This window comes from Melanaphis sacchari, unplaced genomic scaffold (assembly GCF_002803265.2).
Source record: "Melanaphis sacchari strain LSU unplaced genomic scaffold, SCAv2.0 Contig31_pilon_pilon, whole genome shotgun sequence".
NCBI classification, from domain to species: Eukaryota; Metazoa; Arthropoda; class Insecta; order Hemiptera; family Aphididae; genus Melanaphis; species Melanaphis sacchari.
Window position 1 is genome coordinate 3,766,612 of NW_020271193.1, and position 24,878 is coordinate 3,791,489.

The following is a 24,878-nucleotide window of genomic DNA, read 5'->3' on the forward strand; positions in this document are numbered from 1 at the left end:
TAATAATATTGTCATGCCATTTTTATAAGTAGCCGTACGTATTATATTATACTGATTGAAACATTAAGCGCGTTCGCAATATAATGCGACCACGTTGCCGCTATCCCAAAGTATCGTTGCTCAAGACTTTATAACGGAGCTTAATAATGTTTAAACGGATTCATTTTGTTTGACGCGCGTAATTAACTGTCAACAACAATGTCTCGAACGTGTCCCAATAAGGAATTGACATTAATTTAAACATTTCAACTGATCATTGAAAGTTTTATTGTGTTATTTCAAGGACGTTTGTATCAAGCATAATAATATAAGATTATGATAGCTTACAGATAAGATATTTATTGAAAAAAGTAATAATGATAAAAATCAATCGAACGTTTTTTTATTACTGTTATACGTACTGAGTAAATAACACTTCGTGATAATATTTACAGTGTTAAGCATTGTACCTACTTAAAACCTTGTTGGTATATGATTTTTAGAGGTTATACTGTAGGTATTTTTATACGTTATTGGTTTTCTGTGTGAACAATCATTGAGTGAAAACTTAAATGATCAAAATTTATGAAATACACAGTTATGCACATCACACAGTATTATAATATATTAAGTATACATAGTTTCTTTTTTCGAATAACACTTAATATCTATTACGTTTTTTAAAATATCTTTTTTTACATAACTTTCAGACAAATATAAACATTAAACGATATTTATATTTTTTACTGTTATAATTTTATAAGGTTTTCACTTAAAAGGTAAAAAATTTACGATAAAAAAATATTTAAAAATATAATTTGTTCAAAAAAAATATTGTGCTTTCGACTGGAAACTAAACAAAAATGTTTTTTTTCAAAAACAAATTAATAGATTTTGAAATAATGAGTATTCGTTAAACGAATCACTCAGTATATAAACATATATATATCACACTTCACTACATCGGTTGAATTTCAACGAAAGACGAAATAAAATTAAACCGATAAGGCATGGACTTTTCTAGTGTTAGCTTTTGGAGCTCGTTCAGCAAAATAAAACCGTCAAATCAGAAATTAACAGTGGTTTTCATCACGAGAAGACCTTTATATTTGTTACGCGTAAAGCCGGATCAGCGTGATTTCCGTCGTCGAGGAGTTTGTGAACGGATAAAGCTTATATAACACATCTGTAATTATATAGGGATCTATTGCATACGACGACTTAGCTCTCGGAGAAATTAATTTTAGAAAAAATATGTTTTCGCCAATTAGTTTGAAACTGTGTAATTATTTAAACGCGTCTGTGTCCGAGCAACAATTATTATGCGCTGGGTACTTTTTATTTTTTGTTTGTGTGTTGAACGCTGTTCTGCTGACATATTTCAGCTGGTGATTCACTCGGACCTCGAATGATTTGAGATTCTTGGAGGTATTGAAATGACAACCGCGAACGTCATATAATAGCCGATGACCGTTTGTGCCGGCTACATGTCTATTGTCTAAATGATAACATATTGTAATCATATTACATCGTAAACTATATTATTCGGACGCGATCGTTGGCTATTAGTCGTCGTCGCACGTCGTTACAGCAACAAAAATAATGATAATGATATTGCGCATATATGGCGTATAGTTGGCGTTAGGTACCGTATAATATCATTACGCATATAAATCGCGAGAGTGCGTGCGCGTGTCACAGACGTATGCTATAAACGTGTGTTCGATTTGTAAAGCTTTAGAGTTTGGACCCGGAGCGCGTGTGCTTTCGTCCGATATAATGATAATAATAATAATAATAATAATAATAATATTAATAATATAATATACGCGTCTATCGCGTGCGCAAAACGAGCAGCGAAAACGCAAAAACCACGACGACGTCACCGCCGCCGCCGATATCGCGTAGTAAGCGTGAAACAGGTCGATCCCGTTATGTCCTTGCTTACACGGGGCCAGAGTAGTGCCAGTTAATCGGTTTTAATGGCTTAACTGTATCTCTCTCACTCGAGAAAAATCTTTCTATTATGTATAATAATAATAATATTATTATTATTATTATTACTGTACGCTACACATTTTACACTCCGCGGCAACGGCTATTATCACGATAGTACCTACTACGACTCGCGATGATGATGATGACGACGACGATAATAATAATAATAATAGCAACAATATAATATATATTGCGTTTGTAATTTATTATTATTATTGCGATACGAGTGTGATCGGTGCGATCGGTGCGATCACGATTCTCGTCGTGTGCACGGCTAATACATAACGTATATATAATGCATATATATATATATATATGTGTATAAATGCATACTAAATATTTAAAAATAAATCGCCCGCCACCACCGATTGATTCTCGCGTCACCGCCGCCGCCGTCGAGCCGTCTCGACTGCATCAACTGCAGCAACGTCTGCAACTGCAGTTTCGTAATGTATTATTATTGTTATTAACGATTTATAATAGGCAATAATGATTGCTGTATAATAAGTGTGAAATCGATCCGTACAGCCTCATGCAACGCGTTACCTTCGGACGAGCAAAATCCTGTGGACAATATATATATATACTGTATCCACATTCGATTCGTGCGGCTAAAGTAAATACGCGTACGGTATTTATATATATATATGTTTGTGTGTGTCTATATACATAACGAATACGTCCGATCGATTGTCCGATATAATTATTTGCTATATCTGCAGCAGTCTCATATTATAAACGTGTATACGTGTATATTATACTTACCTACCTATTTTACGGCGGAAACACCGTTATAGATGCAGTTGTATTTTTCGAAAGTCGTATTAAAAAAATAAAAAAAAAAAAAATTAAAAATAAGAACCCAATAATAATTATAAACACGGACTCTACGACAATCCGAGCATATAGATACCTATACCCAGAACTAATCCATACTTAATCCGATTGGTAAAACGACAATCTTGTTAAGTCTCAACCGCATTGATGACGATGTAATAATATAATAACGTAGTCGATTGACCGGATATACATGTTATTTACGATACATGGACCGTACCGAATTATGATAGCAATCGATTTATATTATGATTGACTCTGTACTGGCGCCGTAAAATTATTTTATACAATCGTTTAAGGTACATGCATGCGAGAAAATTATTTACGATATACCACTAGCGAATAAAGTATAGTATTTTTATTTATTTATTTATACTCAGAAATATGATACTTTATATTCCTATTACCGCTCATACTCGTATTCATGTTTTTACTAATTTATCGCTATTTCAATGAAAACACAGCTCACATGATCTACGATTTGATACATCATAATATTAATAAATTTCTTTTTACGTTTCCCTATCATGTCGGAAATAACAAACCATTGTAAACGCAGAGATGTGGATTCAAATTATTCAAGCTGAAATTTAATTGAAGTTTGATTGACATTAGCACCAAGAACACGTCTCGCGAGGTATGTGCTACCGAACATGTCACATATTTTAAGAGTTTCCATGTTAAAATAAGCATGTGGATAAATGATATAAATGTTATTTTATCACAAGTGACATCCGACTTACAATTATTAGAAAAGAGAAAAGTAAATTCCTATAGCCTATTCTATTCCTGTTGATGTTTTATAAAATACACATTTTTAAACTTATTTTTTTATTTTAGATATTGGTAAATACATACATTAAATGAAAAAAATAAAAATGAAAATGCTTTAAAACTACTATAATTCGTATATTCTTAAATAATAAATGAATAACATGTATAGCTAATATACCAGTATACCTGTCCAATAGAAGAACTAATATTAAATATTGGTATAATTTATTACATACAATGTAAATGTGATTAATTGGACTAAATAATATGATATATTACCATTCGAAGTATCGTGTAACGTACGAGATTGTCTTTGCAGGGTCCTAAAACTGGTATATCGAATTTAATTAAAATACTATAATATATAATTGTGTTGTAATCTGACACATTATAGGTATTCAAATTAAAAGTATAACCTGGCGTTTAATTTACGTGGTCGTACTAGTGCTGATTAGCTTTGTTAAAAAAAAAAAAAAAAAAAAAAAAAAAACTAAAAATATAAATTATCGTTATAAATTATTACAATACAAACGTCCATATAGGTTCTATATAAACTCGTACTTAAAATAGAAATTTTGATGTGCACACAAAGCCAATAAACGTATAAACGTACCTATCTAACATCAGTAGGTAATAAATACACTATAACGTATTTCGCTTCATAACATTGGTAAATAGTTATACACTTGACTCGACGTCTTGAAAATATATTACATACTATAATAAAATACAGAAATATTAATAATTGTTTTGTTCACAATGCGATCTCAAAACACGATAAATTATAATAGTGCACTTATATTATTTTATTGAAACTAATATCCGAGCATAGTATAAACATTTATTTCAAATTATTACTGTCTGTCTGCAAGAGTTGTGACGTTTTGTACGAGTGCCTACTACAATAATATAATGCATTATGATTATTTAAGTAATGGTTATTTTTTCTGTATAATAGTATAACCTTATATTGGAACTTCCTAATTTATCGTTTATCGAACGCGATGCCGACTATTTACAATCATGTCTGCCGATGAATGAGATTTTTTTTTTTTTTTTTGTTCAACGTTCGCTGATCATGGGTGTAGACTTATTTAAAACTACTGTCAAGTTTCAAAGATAAAAAATAATCTTTTTTCGCGTATATGACATATTGTTAGATCTTGTGGTAAACCATATTATATTGCATAAACAAAGAACACCTACAGACATTGACCCAATTTATGTACAAATAGTCAATCCTTTTCAAATATATCTTGTACGACATGTGTCTTTAATACCCCGTATACGTCAATGCCGTACCATAAAAAGTATTAAAAAAATTTTAAAGATATCCGAACTTGCATAATCTCAATACATAATACAATACTTAAAACATGTATATTTTTCATGTAATGAAAATTATTACATATAAAGATACCAAAGACATTTTATTTTGGTTGTAACTTATTAAATAAATCAATTGACGTAAAATGTCAATCATAAAACTGTATTATTTTATAGATATACGTATGATAGAATAAAGTAAAATTGATTATGAAACTCGGTGACTGTGACGTTTTGTAATTTATTGTTATTTAATATTTACATATTGTAATTAATATAAGTTGTAAAATATTTTATTGTTATACTACAATCAAATTTATTATACTAAATATTTATAACCTGTTTAAATAATTGAAGATACATAGCTACCATTAATAAAAATTAAAAAACAACGTAAATTTTCCAAGTATTCCAAGTCTAATTATTTTATTTTTTAACTACGATTTTGTAATAGAACATTATTTTATTCTTTAATAGTACTTAATAATATTATTGTTAATTTAAAGTATCATTAAAAATATTGTGATTAATAAAAGGTGAATTTTGGTCCTGAATAAGTATTAGTGTATTACAAAATATATTTATGACTGTAATCATGAAATAACGTTTAATGTTATTTTAATATTATGTTCTTACTTTTATATATTAATGTTAAAGCTGAAAATGTTGTAAATTTATTTAATTTATAAAAAATGTTATTGCTAGTCATGTACTGCAAAGTATCCAAGTACATTTCCAATTACATTCAAGTGGCCATTGAATCAGATATGACTATAATATTGTACTAAAGATAATGATATAACTAATGAAATAATAATCTAAATCATTCAATGATAATAATAGACCATATATGGTAGGTACATAATATATATAAATTATAATAAAATATATTAGACCTGCTAAAATTTGTAAACTCATATTAGATATATTAAAACCACTGGAAAATATTACTAAAATAGACCAAGCGTACATTATTAAAAAAAAATATTAAATAGTTTATAGTATCGTGAGTTAATCTTAATTTCAGTATTTTCCTCCAGGATGAAAGAAATCGTTTTCAACATATAATAAAATTGTTCTCTCACTGATAGGTTTATTAGCAAGTACCTAATAAAAACCAATATAAAATATTTTACCGTTTACGGTCGGGGAATGCATAAAAATTAACAAAATTAAATAGAACAAACCAATAAAATAAATGCGTGTTTTTTGGCTCCAAGACAAATATATTTTTAATTTGTAAATTAAAAAACTTAAAATACCTATGGTTATAGTCAATTATTAATTATTTTTTGAATTAATTTTTCATTATTTACATAACAATTTGTATAAAATATTAAAAGGGCAAAAATGTCTTGGTAAAATAAAAATGTCTCTTTTTAACATCAAAATTTAAAAATGCAATTAAAATTGACTTTTATAATAATACTAATATGGTATAATACTACTGATAGCAAACCAAATTTTAAAATATCTTATGATGATGGATTTTAATGGTGACGGAAATGCTAGGTGGATGAAATGAACAACAGAAAATCATAAAAATTCCTGTCCTGAGGAACACCACTGACGCTGAATTGCAACCGATGCAAACAGCCGTTCGATAAAGCCCTAAATAACTGCGGCGGAAAATGGCCTGCGCAATTGTGAATCGACAGGGGTCGTCGAACCAAAAAGTTCGAGAAACCGGAAACGCACACGAGGTCGTTGCTCGTGCAGAGTCCGACTGGTAGCGATCTGTTCACCATGTATGGTCAGTTAGGACAGTTGTGAGGCATCCAAATGAAGGTTTTGCGCACGGATCCCTGTAATAAATATGAAGGTTTCGCCACGTGAGTAGAGTTAGGCCCTCTCATACATCCATTATATTATTCACTTTAAATTTATACCGATATTTTAAAACAAATGGAAACTCTGATTTCAGAATTTGCAATTTCACACTTTTTTCGGAAAAAATTTTTTTTTTTAATAACAGGAATTGATTTAAACTGTTCTGATTAAAAGATATTGGTAAAGGTTTGAAGTCAGTACAATAAAATGAAGGGGAAGGGGGGCTAACTTCATTCAAGTGGTTTGATCAGCTCTAGGCTAGTAACACCGTTACGCTATCGTGAGTCGTCACGCATGTCGAATACCTGACGATGGACCATAATATAGTGAAACTCGGTAAATGGTAAAAAAGTTTGGAGAAAAAATGTCGAAGAAAAAATATCATCATAAATAAACAAGCAATCGGAAAAAACAAAATAATATGTTTAAAAAATGTATTATTCATCATGTGTCAAAAAATTAAATGTATTCAAGTTGTATAAATTGGTTAATTATTATGAGGAATAAGTTATAACTTTTTTAGATTTCTCTTTCTAAATAATATATTACCTATGTAACTAAAACTGATAGCTGAAGTTTTGGTGTTGGTGCATTTATTAAATATGATAAAGTTTTAATCTGTTTATATTTGTTTTTTTATACTTGATACACAATTAACTTTTTTCAAACATGATATTTTTTCATGTCTACACAGAAAGTTTAATTAACAATTTTTATTGTTGGTCTCGGTGGAAGCGTTAGAAAATTTAATTTTTCGATCCAGTGGATAATATAAGTAACCTAAGTAAGTTTTAGACGAAATACACCTCTAACCTTGTCGTTCGTATCTTATGGATGTTTCTGCATACCTATTCATTCCATTAGTTTTTTTTACGTTATCCTGCAAGTTGTAGTATACCATCGATTAACGAATAATCGATGAAATGGATACGACGCTAACAAAATATGATGACGGATTTCAATAATAAACCGAATTAAAAGTCTAAAAAAAAATATAACTATCGGAATGGCTGTATGTCTAACCGATATAGTGCACATTCACCAAAATGAATAAACTACCTACTTGTTGATGAATTGAAATGATATACAGAAGTTAGAGTTTTTTGACAGTGAGACGTTGAACGAGTAAACGACGGTTTATTATCTAACAACACGTACGCGATTATTATAATGCTATGTTGGTTTGCCTTGAGTTTTCCAAATTTTTATTGAAATATATTGACAAATAATTCTTATTTTTAAATTACAACCTTAGAGGCATATGAAACTGTATATTTTTACAAAGATCCTACGAAAAGATTTTCACTCGACCGGTTTTTATGTCACTTATATGGAGTCAGTTTAAACATACTGTATATTTAGACTTGTGTAGTATGGTAACATTTTGGTGAAACTTGTTCTTCATATCACCTCTGGCCCTACAAAATGCATCGGCTTTTTCTCGATGCTTACGTTCAGATAAGGAGTGAAACACATCTATAGTCACTTAAATAGTTCAGATATTAATGGTACTTATATTGGTCTTATAATAAGAATAGTGACAATACCACACGCCTCTATGACACTTATTTACAATTGTTTTGTGTACATTTAAATATTAAATAGATACTTTCTATAAATAATATACGTAGATTATGAATTATCGGCGCAATGAATAATTAATTAGTCATACTCGCATGTAGATAGCGTATTTTACATGCCCAGTGTTTTCATGTTATTATTGTGGCTGACAGACGAAGACGGTATGGTGTGTGAATTCGACGGTCGAATATACAAGCAGTTCGAATGTATAGGATGTATTAGAGTATTTAGAGTTTGGATAATAATACATAAATATCATTTTAATATGTAGATATTTTGATAAAGTAGAATCTATTAAGATATTTTCATAGATTTTTTGAAATTTAAATTTAATAATTCAGCATTTGTGTTATTCAACGACGAGAGGATAGACGTAAATATGGTAGGCATTTATAATCTTACAAAAACGATTATGATAATATTGTTCTGTAAAAATGATATTTTCTAAACGAATCGTAATTTTATTATACTTATGATTTTTCCAGTCGGTCTTCTATAACGTCATACTTTTCCCGTACAGATCGCATTGTGTCGGATTGTTCGGTAAATAGATCACCCGCGGCGCGAATAATGTGGTAGGTAAATAGGAAGGGGGGAAGGACCAAACATAGATATAATATGATATTATTGTACGGTTATAGATCATTATATTATATTAGTGGAGACGTTTTTCAATTGTATGCCGCCAGGACCAGAACAAGACGTGACGGTGGCTATGGTGCGAGATAGTGCGAATCAGTCGGCGTTGGTGGCGGGTGTGCGACAATGACAATATTATATTCCTGTAATACTAGGTGTAAATACGATATCCGTATCCGCGTACTCGTAACATATCATATATTTTTCCGTCGTCGTGTCTGTCTGTCATTCGTAGACAACCATCGCGACGTACAACAATTTGTTTCTAAATATATTATGTAAAACAAAACGTTATCGGTGCGTATCTCGCGTAAACACTACGATATCATTATATAGGTACCCGTGTACAAGACACGACACACGACATCAATAATATTATCACCGACAGTCTGATATTAATAATACATAACGTCGCCCGTCGATGGCCCGAAGTGTTTTCAAATCGCCGCGCGCCGTCGTCGTAGTCGCCGGTCAACAGCTTCATCAGACGACGGACTTCCATCGATCGCCGATGGACGGTGCAACTAATGAGACGAACACCAGTGATTATTATTTTTACAAACAGGTAGCCCGGTCGTTATTATTAGGTGTTTATAATATGCGCGTGCACAAAGTAGAATTATGTGTATAATTATTATTATATTGTAGTGTTATTATTTTGACGGTGCCGGACGGTGAAAAATTGACGTCCGAAACGAAAAATGTATTGGACGTCCATTATCGGCGTAGCGAGGATTCATTAGAAAATATTGTCCGGCAAATTAGCTCTGGTAGTGTTGTAGTATACATAATATATTATACAGAAGTGCATTATTCTGCTGTACGACGTCAATGCGTATAATGTGTGTGTTTTTTGAGCTCTTCGTTTAAACCGTTTTGTCCAAATAAAGGAGAGATAATAAGATTTTGCCGAAAAAAAAATACCTCAATCCCATCAACGGTTTTACCATAAGTTTTTTACGCTGACATAGCGACATGACTAGGTGTATAATAATATTATAAACGGCAATGTTATCAATTATCATCTTCGATTCATCATTATTGCTGCTTATACAACCAGCTAATATGCAATGATATGCATACTTTTACCTACATTGTTTGATATTATGGTAACTCGCACATTTATGGAAAATTGCATTCAATATTTCTATTTTTACCTATAATTTGTCAAAAAAATTTCGGGTATTCTCAGTTTTTTGTCCTTTTTATTATTAAATATATTATACAAAAAACGTAAATAATATTATATCTACAAATCAATAAAAATAAGTATTGATTTTTATTAATTATTATAATATGTAATTTAATACGAGGCGATAAATGAGTCATTAATTTGGTATAAAATCTGTAATCAATATAATGTATACGCTTTAATATTAATAAAATTTGAAGTGCGAAATACGCTTAAACGTGATACCCCTAAATGAAAAATTCTTTAGTTTACCATTAAATCTTTGGTGAAGACCTTATTATCACAATATACCTATTTGATTTTAGTTTTAAACACTTTATGAAAATTTTTTTCAATAGTTACTTACCAACTAACTAGAAAGAAATTTTTATACCTAACTAATCACATAATTTAACTCTTCGTGTTTCACATAAATTCACACTTATTATTTATTTTTCTATAAGAACTTAACTTGGTTACGATTATTATTACTGTTATGGTACATTTATCATACTATAGTTTACTATATTATACTAAATAATAATTTTTAATATGTTAGGTGGAAATAATTTTAAATTGCATGAAGTAATTCAGAAAACAGGTTAAATTGTGTAGTAAAATAAAAATAATATTAGCTATAGGTAATTATTAGTAGCTTTTATTGTTTTTAATGTCTTCGTAAAAGTAATATTTCTATATAATATTACTGATATATATTATATTATTCTCGATAAACTGTTCAGAATAATACAAGCAATTTAACATTATTAAAAATTATTTACTTTATTAAAAACAATAAATATACAGCCATTAAATTATATAATCCACTTATTTAACTCCATTTTTAAATAAAATAACACTTATTTAATAAATAATCATGATTATGCAAACTTTGATTTCAAATAATAAAAAATGATTTTAACCACATCTTTAAATAATAATAATAATAATAATAATAATCTATTATGTTTAGAAGTTATTCAGTTTTGATATTTATATAATAGTTTTGAGTAGTCCGTCCGCACCCAATAATTATTATTATATTATTTTTTTCCGAGACTTTAACGCAAGGCTTGAACTGAGTCGATAAATGCAATACAGTTGAATAAACAAGAAATATAGATTTTTTTCTAATGAATAATGATGTTTTATTATGCTTAAAATGGAATCTCTGGTATAAAATACGAAACAAATGTCAAACGTTTACAACTATAATTTAATAAAACAGATTATTTAAAAATAGTGACTAAATCGTTTTGAAATATTTGCATGTAAAATAGTCATACTTAAAAGACTTTCTTTGTAACTTAGTGTAATGTCAAAAAATAAATTAATAAATATTTAAGGTTCAATCGGATTATCGTTATCGGAGTTATTCAATTGCTATTTGGAAAAATGTTGGATTTTTATTAAATTTGCTTTAAATTTCCTGAAATATGAGCTTGTATATTATATTATCACGTGTTTTGTTAGAATGTGTAAAATTAAAACATTAAATTTAAATTGAATCTTTTTTATTTTAGTTTAGCATAAAAATAAAATAAAAACATTTTATTAGCAGAACTATAGAAATTTCTATATTTAAGTATAACCAAAAATATATTATAGATCATCACAAAGTTACTGATATTAATTTTAACAACTATTTATTATTAAGTACATATAAATATTTAAAATTGTATTTGTATATTAAACTAAATTATTAGTAATTTAATGAAAAAAAAATAATTTAAATAAAGTAGAGTTTGTTGAAGTACATTCAATAATCTAAAAATATTTAGTGTATTTATTTTGTAAATATTTTTAAGTATGCACTTCTGTTTCATGTTTCATGATTAACGGTTATTACTTATTAATTATTACATAAACTTGTGCAGTGTTTCTCGGTGTCTGTTGACAACATTTATTCAATGTCGAAACGATTCGAATAGTATTCGTATATTATGGTAGATAATAATCTTTAACTCGAAGTGCGTTTTTATAAGTTTCTTTAAGAATCTCCTCGAAATACGCCCACAATTAAAAATATTATCACGCCGCCGTGAAACTAAATCGTGTGTTTGACACATATCGGATCTACACATCGGAAATCCTTTCTGGCTGTACTTAAAAGTACATAATATACATTAAACGTAACAATGTAATTTATTATTATTATTATATTGTTAATAATGTTATAACGTATATATAATAATACAATCTAATATGACTTTAGCGCGATTGTGGCGGATAGGTACCATATTGATCGTTTTCGATTCAATTTAGATTAGGGTCTTACTGAAATGAAAAACGATTCGAAACGACTCTACCGTTTCTGTACGCTCCGATCATATTCCGGTTCCTAGTATAATATATAAGGTAATAACAATGTTATATTATATTGTCGTAAGACTATATTGTTCGATATATCTACGTCCCTACGTAATATATTATAGTGTATACATATGCGCATATACGCTGCAGGTACACTGTTCGCTGTAACTATATTATTATTATTTTACAGCAACGCGTTTGGCGTTTAGCGTAGTAGGTGCCTACTCGAGTCCGCGGCGTGGGAGTTATACGCGGTCGACGTCGATGCCGAAAGGTTTCATAATGGCAGCATTTATAATATTATTATTATTATTATTATGATATTTCTGTTGCCGCCGTCGCTGTTACAATATTATTATTATTATTATTATTATTATCATTACTATTAAACACGTTGCGCACAGCCATTGTACGGCGCGTGTACAAACGTATATCGTGAATTATATTATATTGTACGTATGGTGTTATTATACGTCCCGTTCTCCTCTGCCAGACATGTCTTTTATGCCGGCAGTGGTTTCTCTGAGGCTGTATAATAGTGTTGTAGAGCAAAGGTGAAACTGACCGGCGCGTGTGTCGCAACGCGCGTCGTTTCCTGCGTGTAAAATACATTCCGGCGCAAGTGTTAATAATGGTGTGTGACAGTATAAAAATAGCGGAAAAAGATATAAAACCATTTTTGTAGAAAGTGCCTATCCCGATCACGTCGTTATTTTTCCCCGGTCGTTTTGTACAGACGAAACGTACCTCAGAGATCTAGTTTGTGGGCAGGCGCTGTATTTTTTCGGCACCTAACACCGAAATCGAATATAATAATAATAATACCTACCGCGACGGAATAATTTCGCGTCCGCGTCACAGCGATGACAGGACAACGGTACTGCAGCGCAGCATTACAATATTATTATCGTGCGCAAAAAAACGCGAATTACTCACCAATATACGGCGTATTCGGATAAACAGAGTATTCGACCAGAATTTAAAACATCTGTTATTGCTGTTTAATCCGACCATCGTGAGATGCTGCGCACGTTCAACGAAACTATAGCATAGATAAATCTACCGCTGCGGCCTGCGAATATTTTATGGTCCTCGCGTCATACGCTATACTATACGAATCTGTGGACCTAACCTATTTCGTATATTCCGCACGAGAGCGAGTGAGCAATCTAATTTCGACAAACTTGGCTCGGTTCCACGACGAACAATTTGATAATTTACGGTTGTCGCCTGAGAATTTGGCGTTACCACGCGAGTTCTTTATAATACACGTGTGTATTGCAAAAACCCGTAAAAAACGCATACGGTCTTGCAGAGCAAAGTGCGCACACGCATACACGATAAAGCGATTAAATAATACCCATAATCAAACGTCTACGCGTGTTTACGGTACTATATTATAGATAAAAAAAAAAAAAAAAACACTCGAACATATGCACACACACACAAACGTCGGCCAGGTTAAGCGCGCGCTGTCGAAACTTTTTTTTCCACGCGTGTAATATCGCATAAATCTATCCGTCGCACGTCTTCGCCGAACGATTATTATGCGTGTAGGTTATCGAAATACTTCATCGCATCTATGCGCAAACTATAATCTATTTTATACAGTATCGATGTTTATCTACACGCTGCTTTACATATCACAGGTAAAGTCCTGCAATCTGGGGCGTCGTGTTTCTGACGGAACGTATGGTATATAGGTACGTACGACGACCATATTATTTCGTGTTCGCATCTAAACGGTGTCGAAACCGCTGTGCGAACGCGCGCCCGTAATGATAATATTATAAACTTGAATTTTTTTTTAAGTCTAGTCATTGACGGGTTAATTTGAGTTATGATTACGTATTACGGATTTGGTTTGCGCGCGGGAGGCGTCGGCGGAAGAAAAAAAAATAAACAGTTATAACATATTGCGCGCACACACACACATACATGTCCACCGATGCTCTGGTTAAAATGTTGTATTATTATTTTAATATCGCCCGTGACCGTTGTATAATGTTCGCGTTGCTCGGGGCCTGAGCTTAACGATGGGCTTCGTACATATTATTATGCATCATACAGGTCGATTATTTAATCGCAAATACCATGGCGATAGGTTAGAAAATATATAAATGGAATTCTAAAATATTTCGAATCTTGTGAACATGGTATTATACTGGAATTCGTGAAAAAAATGTGAAACGGTTTGCCCTTATAAGCGTATAGGAACAAAATAGTTGAAAAATATATCTTTTTATTTCTACAGTAAGTTATTGCTTGATTAACGTTAAAAAGAAAAGCGTAATCACTTTGTACACAGTGACCCGGTTCGAAAAATTCACACCGTAGACGGCGGCAGACGTCAAAACGTGATCAATCATATTACATATTATTATTATACAGCCCGGTCGACACCTTTGGTCGTCGTATTATAATATAATAATATTATTACGAGATCAGTACGCGCGCCGAAGACGGACGTACGTCAATCTCTGCAGAGTGTCACTATATATATATATATATACATATTTTATATATACTTTGACCACGTGCGGAGTTATTGCGTTATATAGTTATATTCTGCGATTAATTAATTAATGTATAATATGTATATATGTATTGGATACGAGCTATATGTGTGTTTCGCAATCGTCTGCGAATAAAACGGCACATCGCAACAATAATAATAATAATAATAATACATTACAAGTCATATATAGACCGTTTATACGCGATCGCTGCAGCGGTTATGTAACAAGACGTTCGAAATTTGATTCAAACCTCCCATAATTCAAACAGTCGTCGACCCCGCCGCTCTTAAACCCGATTGTTAAACTCGATAATTCGGTACCGCCAAATTCGTCGTGCGTGCATCATAATATAATATATGTAGAACCCTGTACGCGCGCACTTACTATGCGAGTTACACATTATGTATACATATTATTATAACATACGTCGAGACGATGACGAGTGTAACGAGAGGAGCGTTATTATGTATATATATATTTTATTGCCGCGGTATACCTATGTATGATATTATGACGGTGTAAAATAAAATTTGAAGAAAAAAAAAAAAGAAACGCTGAAAATCTTTACAACTCCGCCCAACGATTATCCATCTCGTACGTACCTATATAAACTGATCGCGGTCGCAACTTCAAGATATTTCGATATTATATAGGTACCTACACTATATTAGACTAAGCGTATAGAACACAGTCAAACGCACTATATATATATATACATATAACACACCGTGTATCTGTGATATTATGCAATCAAATTTACAGTGTATGATGGCTATGAAAATATGATATTATTATTATGTTAAACGAATTTTGTTGAACGCGTGTTCGAAGGGGAAAGGATGCGATTTATTATCCGAAATATTGAATATTTTATAGCTATTAGTTATACTCATTTTCCTTGCTCTAGAAACTTATCAATAAGATAATATATTGACGTATTAGTGATTAAAATTTGAAACGGTCGATATTATTTACAACGCGAAACTATACGTACTAGTGCAAGGTGTTTACAATAGAATTTTTCATATCTGTATGCGGTACGCGACTATTGCTTTCTTTTACACGAAATCTTAAAAGCATATATCGCTTTGTACAGTGAATAGTGACAGTATAATATCGATAATTTGATGTTTGTATTGATTTCGACTTTTTAATATCACTTATCGCATTAATGGATGACCGCGATCCATTCGAAAATAGTTCAAATATTGTATACGAATGTATGTATACCTATACTATCTTCTTTCGAACATAATATTATTTTATACGCTCTCAAAATATGACTATAATGTACTTTATATACTTATTTTTTTATCTAAATATCATACGTATAATATATGTGTGTGTGTGTGTTGATTGATTGTATGTACTAACTATGGGTTTATTTGTTTTGTTGTACATCATCATAATAAGATTTTGTTAACAGCAATTTATGCGCAATCTAAATGCAATCTAATATACATTTTGATTTTTAATATTTAATTGTTTTTATAACAAAAAACAATATTGGTATGTTAAAATTTGGAATTGCATGATTATATTCTAGTTGCAATAAAAATGCAACTGATAAATTACTAAGCAGTAAAATCAATTAGGTCGAAACGAGAGATAAAGCGCTAGCGTTTAATTCGTATTCAAATATTGGAGTATAATTAATAGATTCTGAACTGAAATAGGATAGGGACCTTGTGAGAATTGAGAACATTAGAAAGGGATATTATTGAATGATAAATAATAAACGATACATCATACATGTCGATAACATGGCATTACAATCAAATTAACTAATGGACAATGGCGCAATAGAATAGAAATGAGAATAAAAGCCATACACTTTATAAAATGTAACGCACTAACACTGCAGCGTGTGCTGTATTTATCTTGAATAAAAATATATTTTTGAAATCAATGTTGATAAATTGATAGGGTATAAATTAAATTGCATTTAAGAATGTGTCAAAATAAAATTATAAATATATTGAGTATAATAATTTATAATATTAAGCTTATTATAACAATCTACTTTATTTTAAATTTCATTGAATTCATATCAATAACAACCTTAAAATAGTTATACCTAATCGATTAATGAATACACTCAAGTTAAGTTTAAAAATGGACAGAGACCTCTTATCTTAGTCACAATAATACAAATATTATATAGGTGTCCGTAAGTAATTTAAATCGGACAAATCATCAAAGTCTTATTATATAATTATAATATATTTTTAAAATAATAACTTACCTATTGTATATATTATATATATTTTATCCGTTAAATAATATCGATGAATATTTTATCTAATAATTTCACTCATTTATACATTTATAAATTTATTCAATTTAACTAATGCATTATATTATTACGTAGACTAGACAATGTACAGTGTACATATTCCAAATAAAATAACCTTAATTTAAAAATAGATTTTAAGTTATATAAATAAATATATAATCAATCATTTGAACACCCAGTTAAATACTTAAATATATGTATACCTATTACTAAAAACTAAACTAAAACATAAGTAGGTAGGTACTCTCGTATTTTCTAATTTAACACCCGCCATCACGGTCGCCTCTGTGCGTGGCAGGTACTCGTAATTATTCGTGTCTAATCTTCATGCAAGCAGTGCTCATAATGCGCCGATTACGTTACCACATTTTAATTTCTGACTTAATAACAACACGTAACTACAAACTCATACCATAATATATTGAACACATCCAGGTTAAAATATCAGTCTTGAGAATAATACGTAACTCGTGATAATTATTTATGATTTTCTGCACGAAAGGCTCCCGATGTTTTTATTTTAGATTTACCGCAAATTAAAAATATACCTAGCACTTCATGAACTGTGCACGAAACAATTAAAAACATACATATACGACTATTATTAATGGACAGTTTTTTATTATAATATTAAACATATCGTGATCCAGTTATAGTGAAATCAACTAATAGAAAACTAACAGAATTTCTTTGATTCGAATTAAAACCTGATGTGAACATTTCATATAAAATGGTACGTATAATATTGTGATAACTTTTAATCTAATAAAAGTTGATCAGTTCAACTGCGTCATAAATAAGAAAGTAAAATTGTTTGATTTCTTTAGCATAACATATGCAATATCGATAATTATATGATGTACTAACTACTAAAATATAATATAATATTATGTTTTCTGACTCAAGTTTATAAGCTTATTGGAAGCAGATCCATTAATTACATTAAACATTTTTAAATTTTGTAAAAAAGTATTTAATATAACATGCAAATTTTCAACAAAAAAAAAAAAAAAAAAAAACCTAAAAATTATAATAACAGATCCAAAAAAGTCAATATGACAAAGTATTTTTTTTAAATGTACCTTGTGTTTTTAAAATTATACATATTTCTCATGTAATATACTTAGCAAATGGTGAGTATATGAGTATTGGTGTAAAGCATATATTACCTAGGCTTAAATTTCGTGGTTTTTTTGAAATGTAATACACTTGTTTATATATATATATATAAATGTGTGAATCAAACGGGATGATCAGATTCTATGTCGACAGGCCGTGTTAATGAAAATATAACATGCGTTCAAAAATATCAAATTATATCGTCTTGGTGTAAAAAATAACAGAAAAAAATCATATCGTGTGACAGTTTTTGCATAATATTATCATACGTGCATCTCACGGTCACACATATAATTATGTATTACATTTTCATCTAACCAAACAATACCACGTTTATTGGCGTGTATGATTTTACTGTCGTCAGACGAAAATGACCGGGAGTCACACAATTGTCCCCTTTTTATAGGCTCTATTATAATAATATATAATATACATTTTGGGGTTTATTACTTAGTTTACCGCTAGTTTGCCGAATAACGGGTTTGAAAAAAAAAAAACAAGCAAAAGTTGTATACTTATTTGAAAAATAATTCACAAATAAAAATATGACACAGTCAATTGGTCTATAAAACGCGAATAGCGTGTATAATAATATAATAACCAAACAGAACGTAGAATTTATTTTTATTTTTATTTTTTTTTTTTGGTCAACTGCATCACCGTTCACCTGCAACCAGGTTCACCAAGTGGTTTTGTACATCAAAAACAATACTATATATGCCTGTAATGAATTTATCATATAATATATTATATTATATTATGTAGCCCCATTGAAATAAATATACGTAGAACGTATAGGTATACACTTGTGAGTGTGTATGTTTTTTTTTAATAGCGTTATCCGTCGAAGAAACTGGTTTTTAGTAGACTAATCCAAATTTTTATTGCTCGCCTCATTATTTTATTTATCTATAATTGTGAGATGTTGACCCCTTAATACCTATATATACACTACTACACATTTACATATTATAGGTTTACACAGTGTAATGGAAAAAAAAAATCACATGATACATATATACAATCCATGTCCGCGTATAGTATTTGTCTAAACATATGTTGTGTACTATCGTGTATGTGTATTAATACAGTAAATACGCGTTTGGAGTTATTGAACGAATACCTACAACGAAAATATCGTAAAAATTTTAGTCCACGCACGCGATGAACGTGTTAATAATTTCCGTCGTTTTGAAAATGTTTTCAGATATCGGCGAAACCGAATAGCAAAATGAACGATCACGTGGCTCGGCTGCGGGTGGTGCAAGAGGTGTCATCGCGGAACAGTTCGGCCAGCTGGAATAGTTCGTGCACGTTTTCGACCGAACAGAGTTTTCAAGTGAGTGTCTATTTTCTGAATGGACAACTAATATTATATCCTTAATACACCCCGATCGTTACACGAACGAACCTCGAAACCAGCGAAAGTTTAATGGTGTAGGTACATCACGTGCATTACAATACCATTACTAAGAGTTAAGACACGGGTATTAGTTTCGTACACGAGTGACGCATAATATAATACGTGTTGTGCGCAACAAGTAATTGGGGGGGGGGGGGGGGGAGGCGCACAGTGTATATAACCGTAAAAAGTCTATAATATATTTTATCATAATATTATTATTTTATTCGTTCGCAAAACGAGAGACGCGCAAAATCAAATGCAACCGCAAGCCGATGACTACCTACGACTTACGAGACACTCGAAATCAGATAGTCTGCGTGTATTACCGGACTTAATAGGGGGCACTGCCGATGTGACGATATAGCTATAAGTAAACTCGCTACACTCGCATCGACGGGCGTCGGAGCGTATTAAATTGTAATAGATCGTAATTGAACACCTGTATCGACGACAGACGACTCGAGGTTTATACGCTATAGGTGGATACCAACGATCCTCCTGTGCGGTCACCAAACGCGAGAACGTCAGTGTTTTATAGCAAATCGTATTTATAATCAATGCCCGTATACCTATACGTATTTACCGTACACGTTTGTCGTTTAGCGACGACAGTATTGTGTAAGACATGCAATACGCCATCTCTACACGTTACGTTGTATTTATTTGGATTCCGTGCCGGCCATCGTTTAAAACCGATTTTACGATTAGGTTATAGGTTATAGGCACCTGCTTGCTGTCTACCACGGACAATTTTTTTGCGCAACGATTCCTATATCGATCTCGTCGGCAAATTCAATAGTACGAGCGATAGAGATAATATGGTTCGCAATATCTTCTTGACGTCATAATATGCAGTGCATTATCGTAAAGACGAGGTATTATGATAATTTAATAATACAACGATAATATGACGTGCGCGTAAACAATGAAAAATAAAAATAAAAAGTGATATCATGTGCAGTGCGCAGTGGCTCGATAAAAATCTGCGTGTGGGCGGCGCTCGAAAAGATGTTAACCCGACCGGGGGCCTCATGTTTTTGACATTGAAATCGGACAATGTAATTTAGGAAATATGAAATGACCGTGCTACTCTTTTGGTCTAATCGCCTATATACACACATACACACACATATATTTTTATATGTTATGAGAGTATTACACTGCAGCTAGTGTAATATCAAAACCGCCCACAGGGATCCGGTGGGTGTTTTCGTATTTTTAATGGGTTTTTTTTCGCCGCTTTTGTGCCGAGGTGAACCGCCGCCACCTTACATATTATTTAAGTAAGTATATAATATTATAATAAAATATATAATATGTAATCGTGCAGGTGTATATATAACACGTGAAGAAAAAGAAACGTCGGTTATCAATGACACGACACGGTGTGTCCTCTCGCGGAAGGCTCGCGTGTTTTATTTGCTAGTAAAATTTTCGCGAACCACCGCAGCACGACCGTGCGCTTAGTAGGTATTATAATATCCATAGGGTACCCATACATTATTATTTCATACCGTGGTATAGAAAATCAAAGAGCGCACGCCGACACGCTTATACTATTATATACTATTATATGCAATATATAAACATTAAACGGTCCTCGAGTCGCGAGTCTTATGTAATGTGTCATCATTAATCGCACATTCACCAGACGTGCGGGATGTATTTACTACATTTTAAATTATAATTATTACTTTTATTTTTTTTTTTTTTTTTTTACAAAAAGAACGAAATAATCAAGAATCATGTGCGGTATAATATATTATAATATACACACATACGAAAAAAAAAAACATTTATTATTATTATTTTTTATCGAATTCGAGTATATATTATGCAGTTCACAATGGTTTGAGTCACAACGAGATTTATAGCTTACGCGTTTAAAAGACGGTGTTACGTAATACATAATATTATAAAATATATATATATACGCTTTTGGCGTTTCGTCAATATGGGTTGGGATTTTTTTTTTTTTACAAGTTTTGCTCCGTCTCTTCTCTCGGTGTAATTCAACGGAGTATTTAAAAAATAAATAAATAAATAACTAATTTAATATCGTTCTAAAGTAAAAAGAAGTGTATTTCGAGCGACGAACGGCCATAAAACATTGTACGATACGTAGGCGTTTGGAGTCGATGTTTCGTCTCGTGAGCGGTCGTCGCCGTAATAAAAACACTTGCACCCTTTTTTATACACACGCACATATCTAGCTATTTTTTATGTACGCGCAGTCTTTGTCATATCACCCGTGTTTGTGTATAGGTATACGGCGGTGTACATATTATTATTATCATCCTCGTTTACAAATCGCGCGCAGCGGAATGCAATATATACACAAGTATCAACCGAACACCGGGTGGTTAGAATAGTATAATGACGATATTATACGCCACGGAATAAATTATAATATTATGCGACACTTTGATTCGACGACATTATATGTACCTGTTGCAGCGACGTGTCGGTTAGGTACTTATTATTATAGACGTACACAATATTATAGCAGTATGGCACCGGTGCTCGGTATTCCGTCGAGTCTTTCACTGTCACTGGTCCCGTGTAGTATAATAATAATAATAATAATAATAATAATAATAAAAAATAAAATGTCGGTTGGTAAGGAGAGAAACAATATTTCCTCGCTTTCCTGTGATTACGATGAATCCCATGCGGTACCTACTAGCTATATGTATACATTATAATATACAACACAACAATAATAATAATAATAATAATATACAACGTGTGTGTGTGTGTGTGTATATTGTGTAGGTATAAGCTCACAAGAAACGCACTTAACGAAGATTGATGGCCCCCTAATAGATAGGGTATTGTATGTATATACAGTATACATATATATAAATATGTATATAGGTACCTCGTTGTCGGATTTAATACCGTCCCTCTGTACGAAGTCGCTTCGCATCGTATAGGCATACGCGTACAAATACGACGACGACCGGCGCGCGTAGAGGGTTGAGATCACATTAGATTATTACGAATGTATACGCATTTGTACCGCGTGCGTGTATTTGTTCATTACCAAGTGCATCACGTATTTATATACACTATTGTCCGCTGGACGAAATCAGAGAAACGATGTGCAGTTGGACATTATATATGTAATATATTATTTATATATATATTATCGAGAGAGAAACACACACAAATGCGTATACTTACCCGAAGACCGAGCATGGTGCACAGACGTATTATATTATTATGTATTACCCGTGTTATATAACATATACTATATAAACGTATAGTATATAATATTATACGTACGATAGCTTGTACGTATAGGTATGGTGAGTATGATGGGCACTGGTAATTTTATTTACGACGGAACTCGATTGATACGTCGTACACGTATCGTTCAGAGAATATTGATAACGATATGTTATGATGCGTATATGACTGGATTTTCAAATTCGGAACGTACCGCATAAAGCCGTCGACTTTTTATTTTTATTTCATTTTTTCACGATATAATATGTGACGTCCTTTAATTCATCCGTAGAGATATCACGTGTCGGTATATCCCGGCGCAGTAAGTAATATAGTATTAGTATACACACAATACCTAACGCAGTTATACGGTGTATAGCAGACATAATATATTAGAAAAAAAATAGAATATTATAATGTCGCCGCTATTCATATAGAATCCCGACGCAGTGGCACATACACACACTCACACACACCGTCATTCGACCACTGCCCCCGGTGACGATCATAATTTTGTTTTCAAATAAACATGTAATAATAATAATATATGTAAATCGACGAATATTTCCCGTTGAAGGTTTTATAGCACGTTACACGTATTATAAGTAGCGGTAGTTTTTCAAAAAATACACGAATAACACTCGGATCTCGGAAATCATATAATATACCCGTGTGTTTGTATATGTGTACAATAAACATAAAATACAATGTCGTCTTCGAGGATAATCGTTAATACGGATCACGACTCCAGCGGATTTTTTTTTTTTTTTTTATCCGAACGCATGATTGATGATAATTTTATGATAAGGTATTTACAGTTCGTGAGCTCTCTATTTACATTGTAAGGAGCATCCCGCAGCTAGGCATACTACGCATTATATTATATTGTATATTATTATAATACCTATGACGACGAGATATACTTCTCTATACCTATAATATACGCGCGTGTATTGCGCATCACATACGCGAATTTTCTTTTTATTCACATTTCTCGCTCACGTGGATATTATATAATAGAGAGAGAGATGGAAAAATAGAGCGAGACAGAGATATAAACATTTAATATTATACGTCGTACGTCGCGTATAATATAATAATATATGTAAAATCGATATACTTTCGATGTTATCGTTTCCCCCGGTCGCTTATACGGAGGGAGAGAGAGAAAAATAAAGAATAATCGTTTAATTAGTCTCCGGCGTATGCGTATGTATCAATATATATATACCTACACAAGGTGGTCCAGACACAATGAGCCGGAAATCTTCGGTCGTCCGTCGTCCTACGACGAATCTCACCCCGAGATAAATGGCGTCGAGAAAAATATATTATGCGACGTTTACACGTTATCGCACGAACACACACACAAATACATTCCGCAAGTACTTATACATTTTAATTTACTGTCCAGTTTCTTATATTTTTTTTTCACGCAAATTCTACGTACGCGTTTTGCACTGCAGTTTGTGTGCATTTCGCGATATAAACAGACGCAATTATTTTCCTGAAAAAAAAAAAAATAATAATGATAATAATAAAAAATAATCATACCTACCATTCGTTACATTATCGTATCAGACTTGAGCGTGGGTGTACGAGGCATGTGCGCGTATTTTACACGTCAGCTCTCCTAGTTCTGTATTTAAAATTCAATTAAATATTTCATCATTATTACCTTATCATATTTTCATTTGTTAGTTCTGTAGGATAATTAGTTTTATATACTAAAACTTTTAACGTATTACACGTGCATAAATTTTACATTTAAGGCCTCCAGGTTATTTTTTAATAAACCGAATATATTTTATAATATTTCAATTGATGGTTTATTATAAAATAACGTTTTAATAAAAACAT

At 31.5% G+C, this 24,878-nt stretch overlaps 1 protein-coding gene across 1 annotated transcript in view; it reads left to right on the plus strand.

Moving 5' to 3' along the window:
- The window catches only part of LOC112596392, a 65,244-nt gene that overhangs the window by 25,538 nt on the left and 14,828 nt on the right, over positions 1-24,878 (plus strand). The window contains exon 2 of the mRNA XM_025342047.1: positions 19,590-19,721. Within this exon, the coding sequence (XP_025197832.1) occupies positions 19,590-19,721 (132 nt within the window). The remainder of the gene's footprint in view (positions 1-19,589; positions 19,722-24,878) is intronic.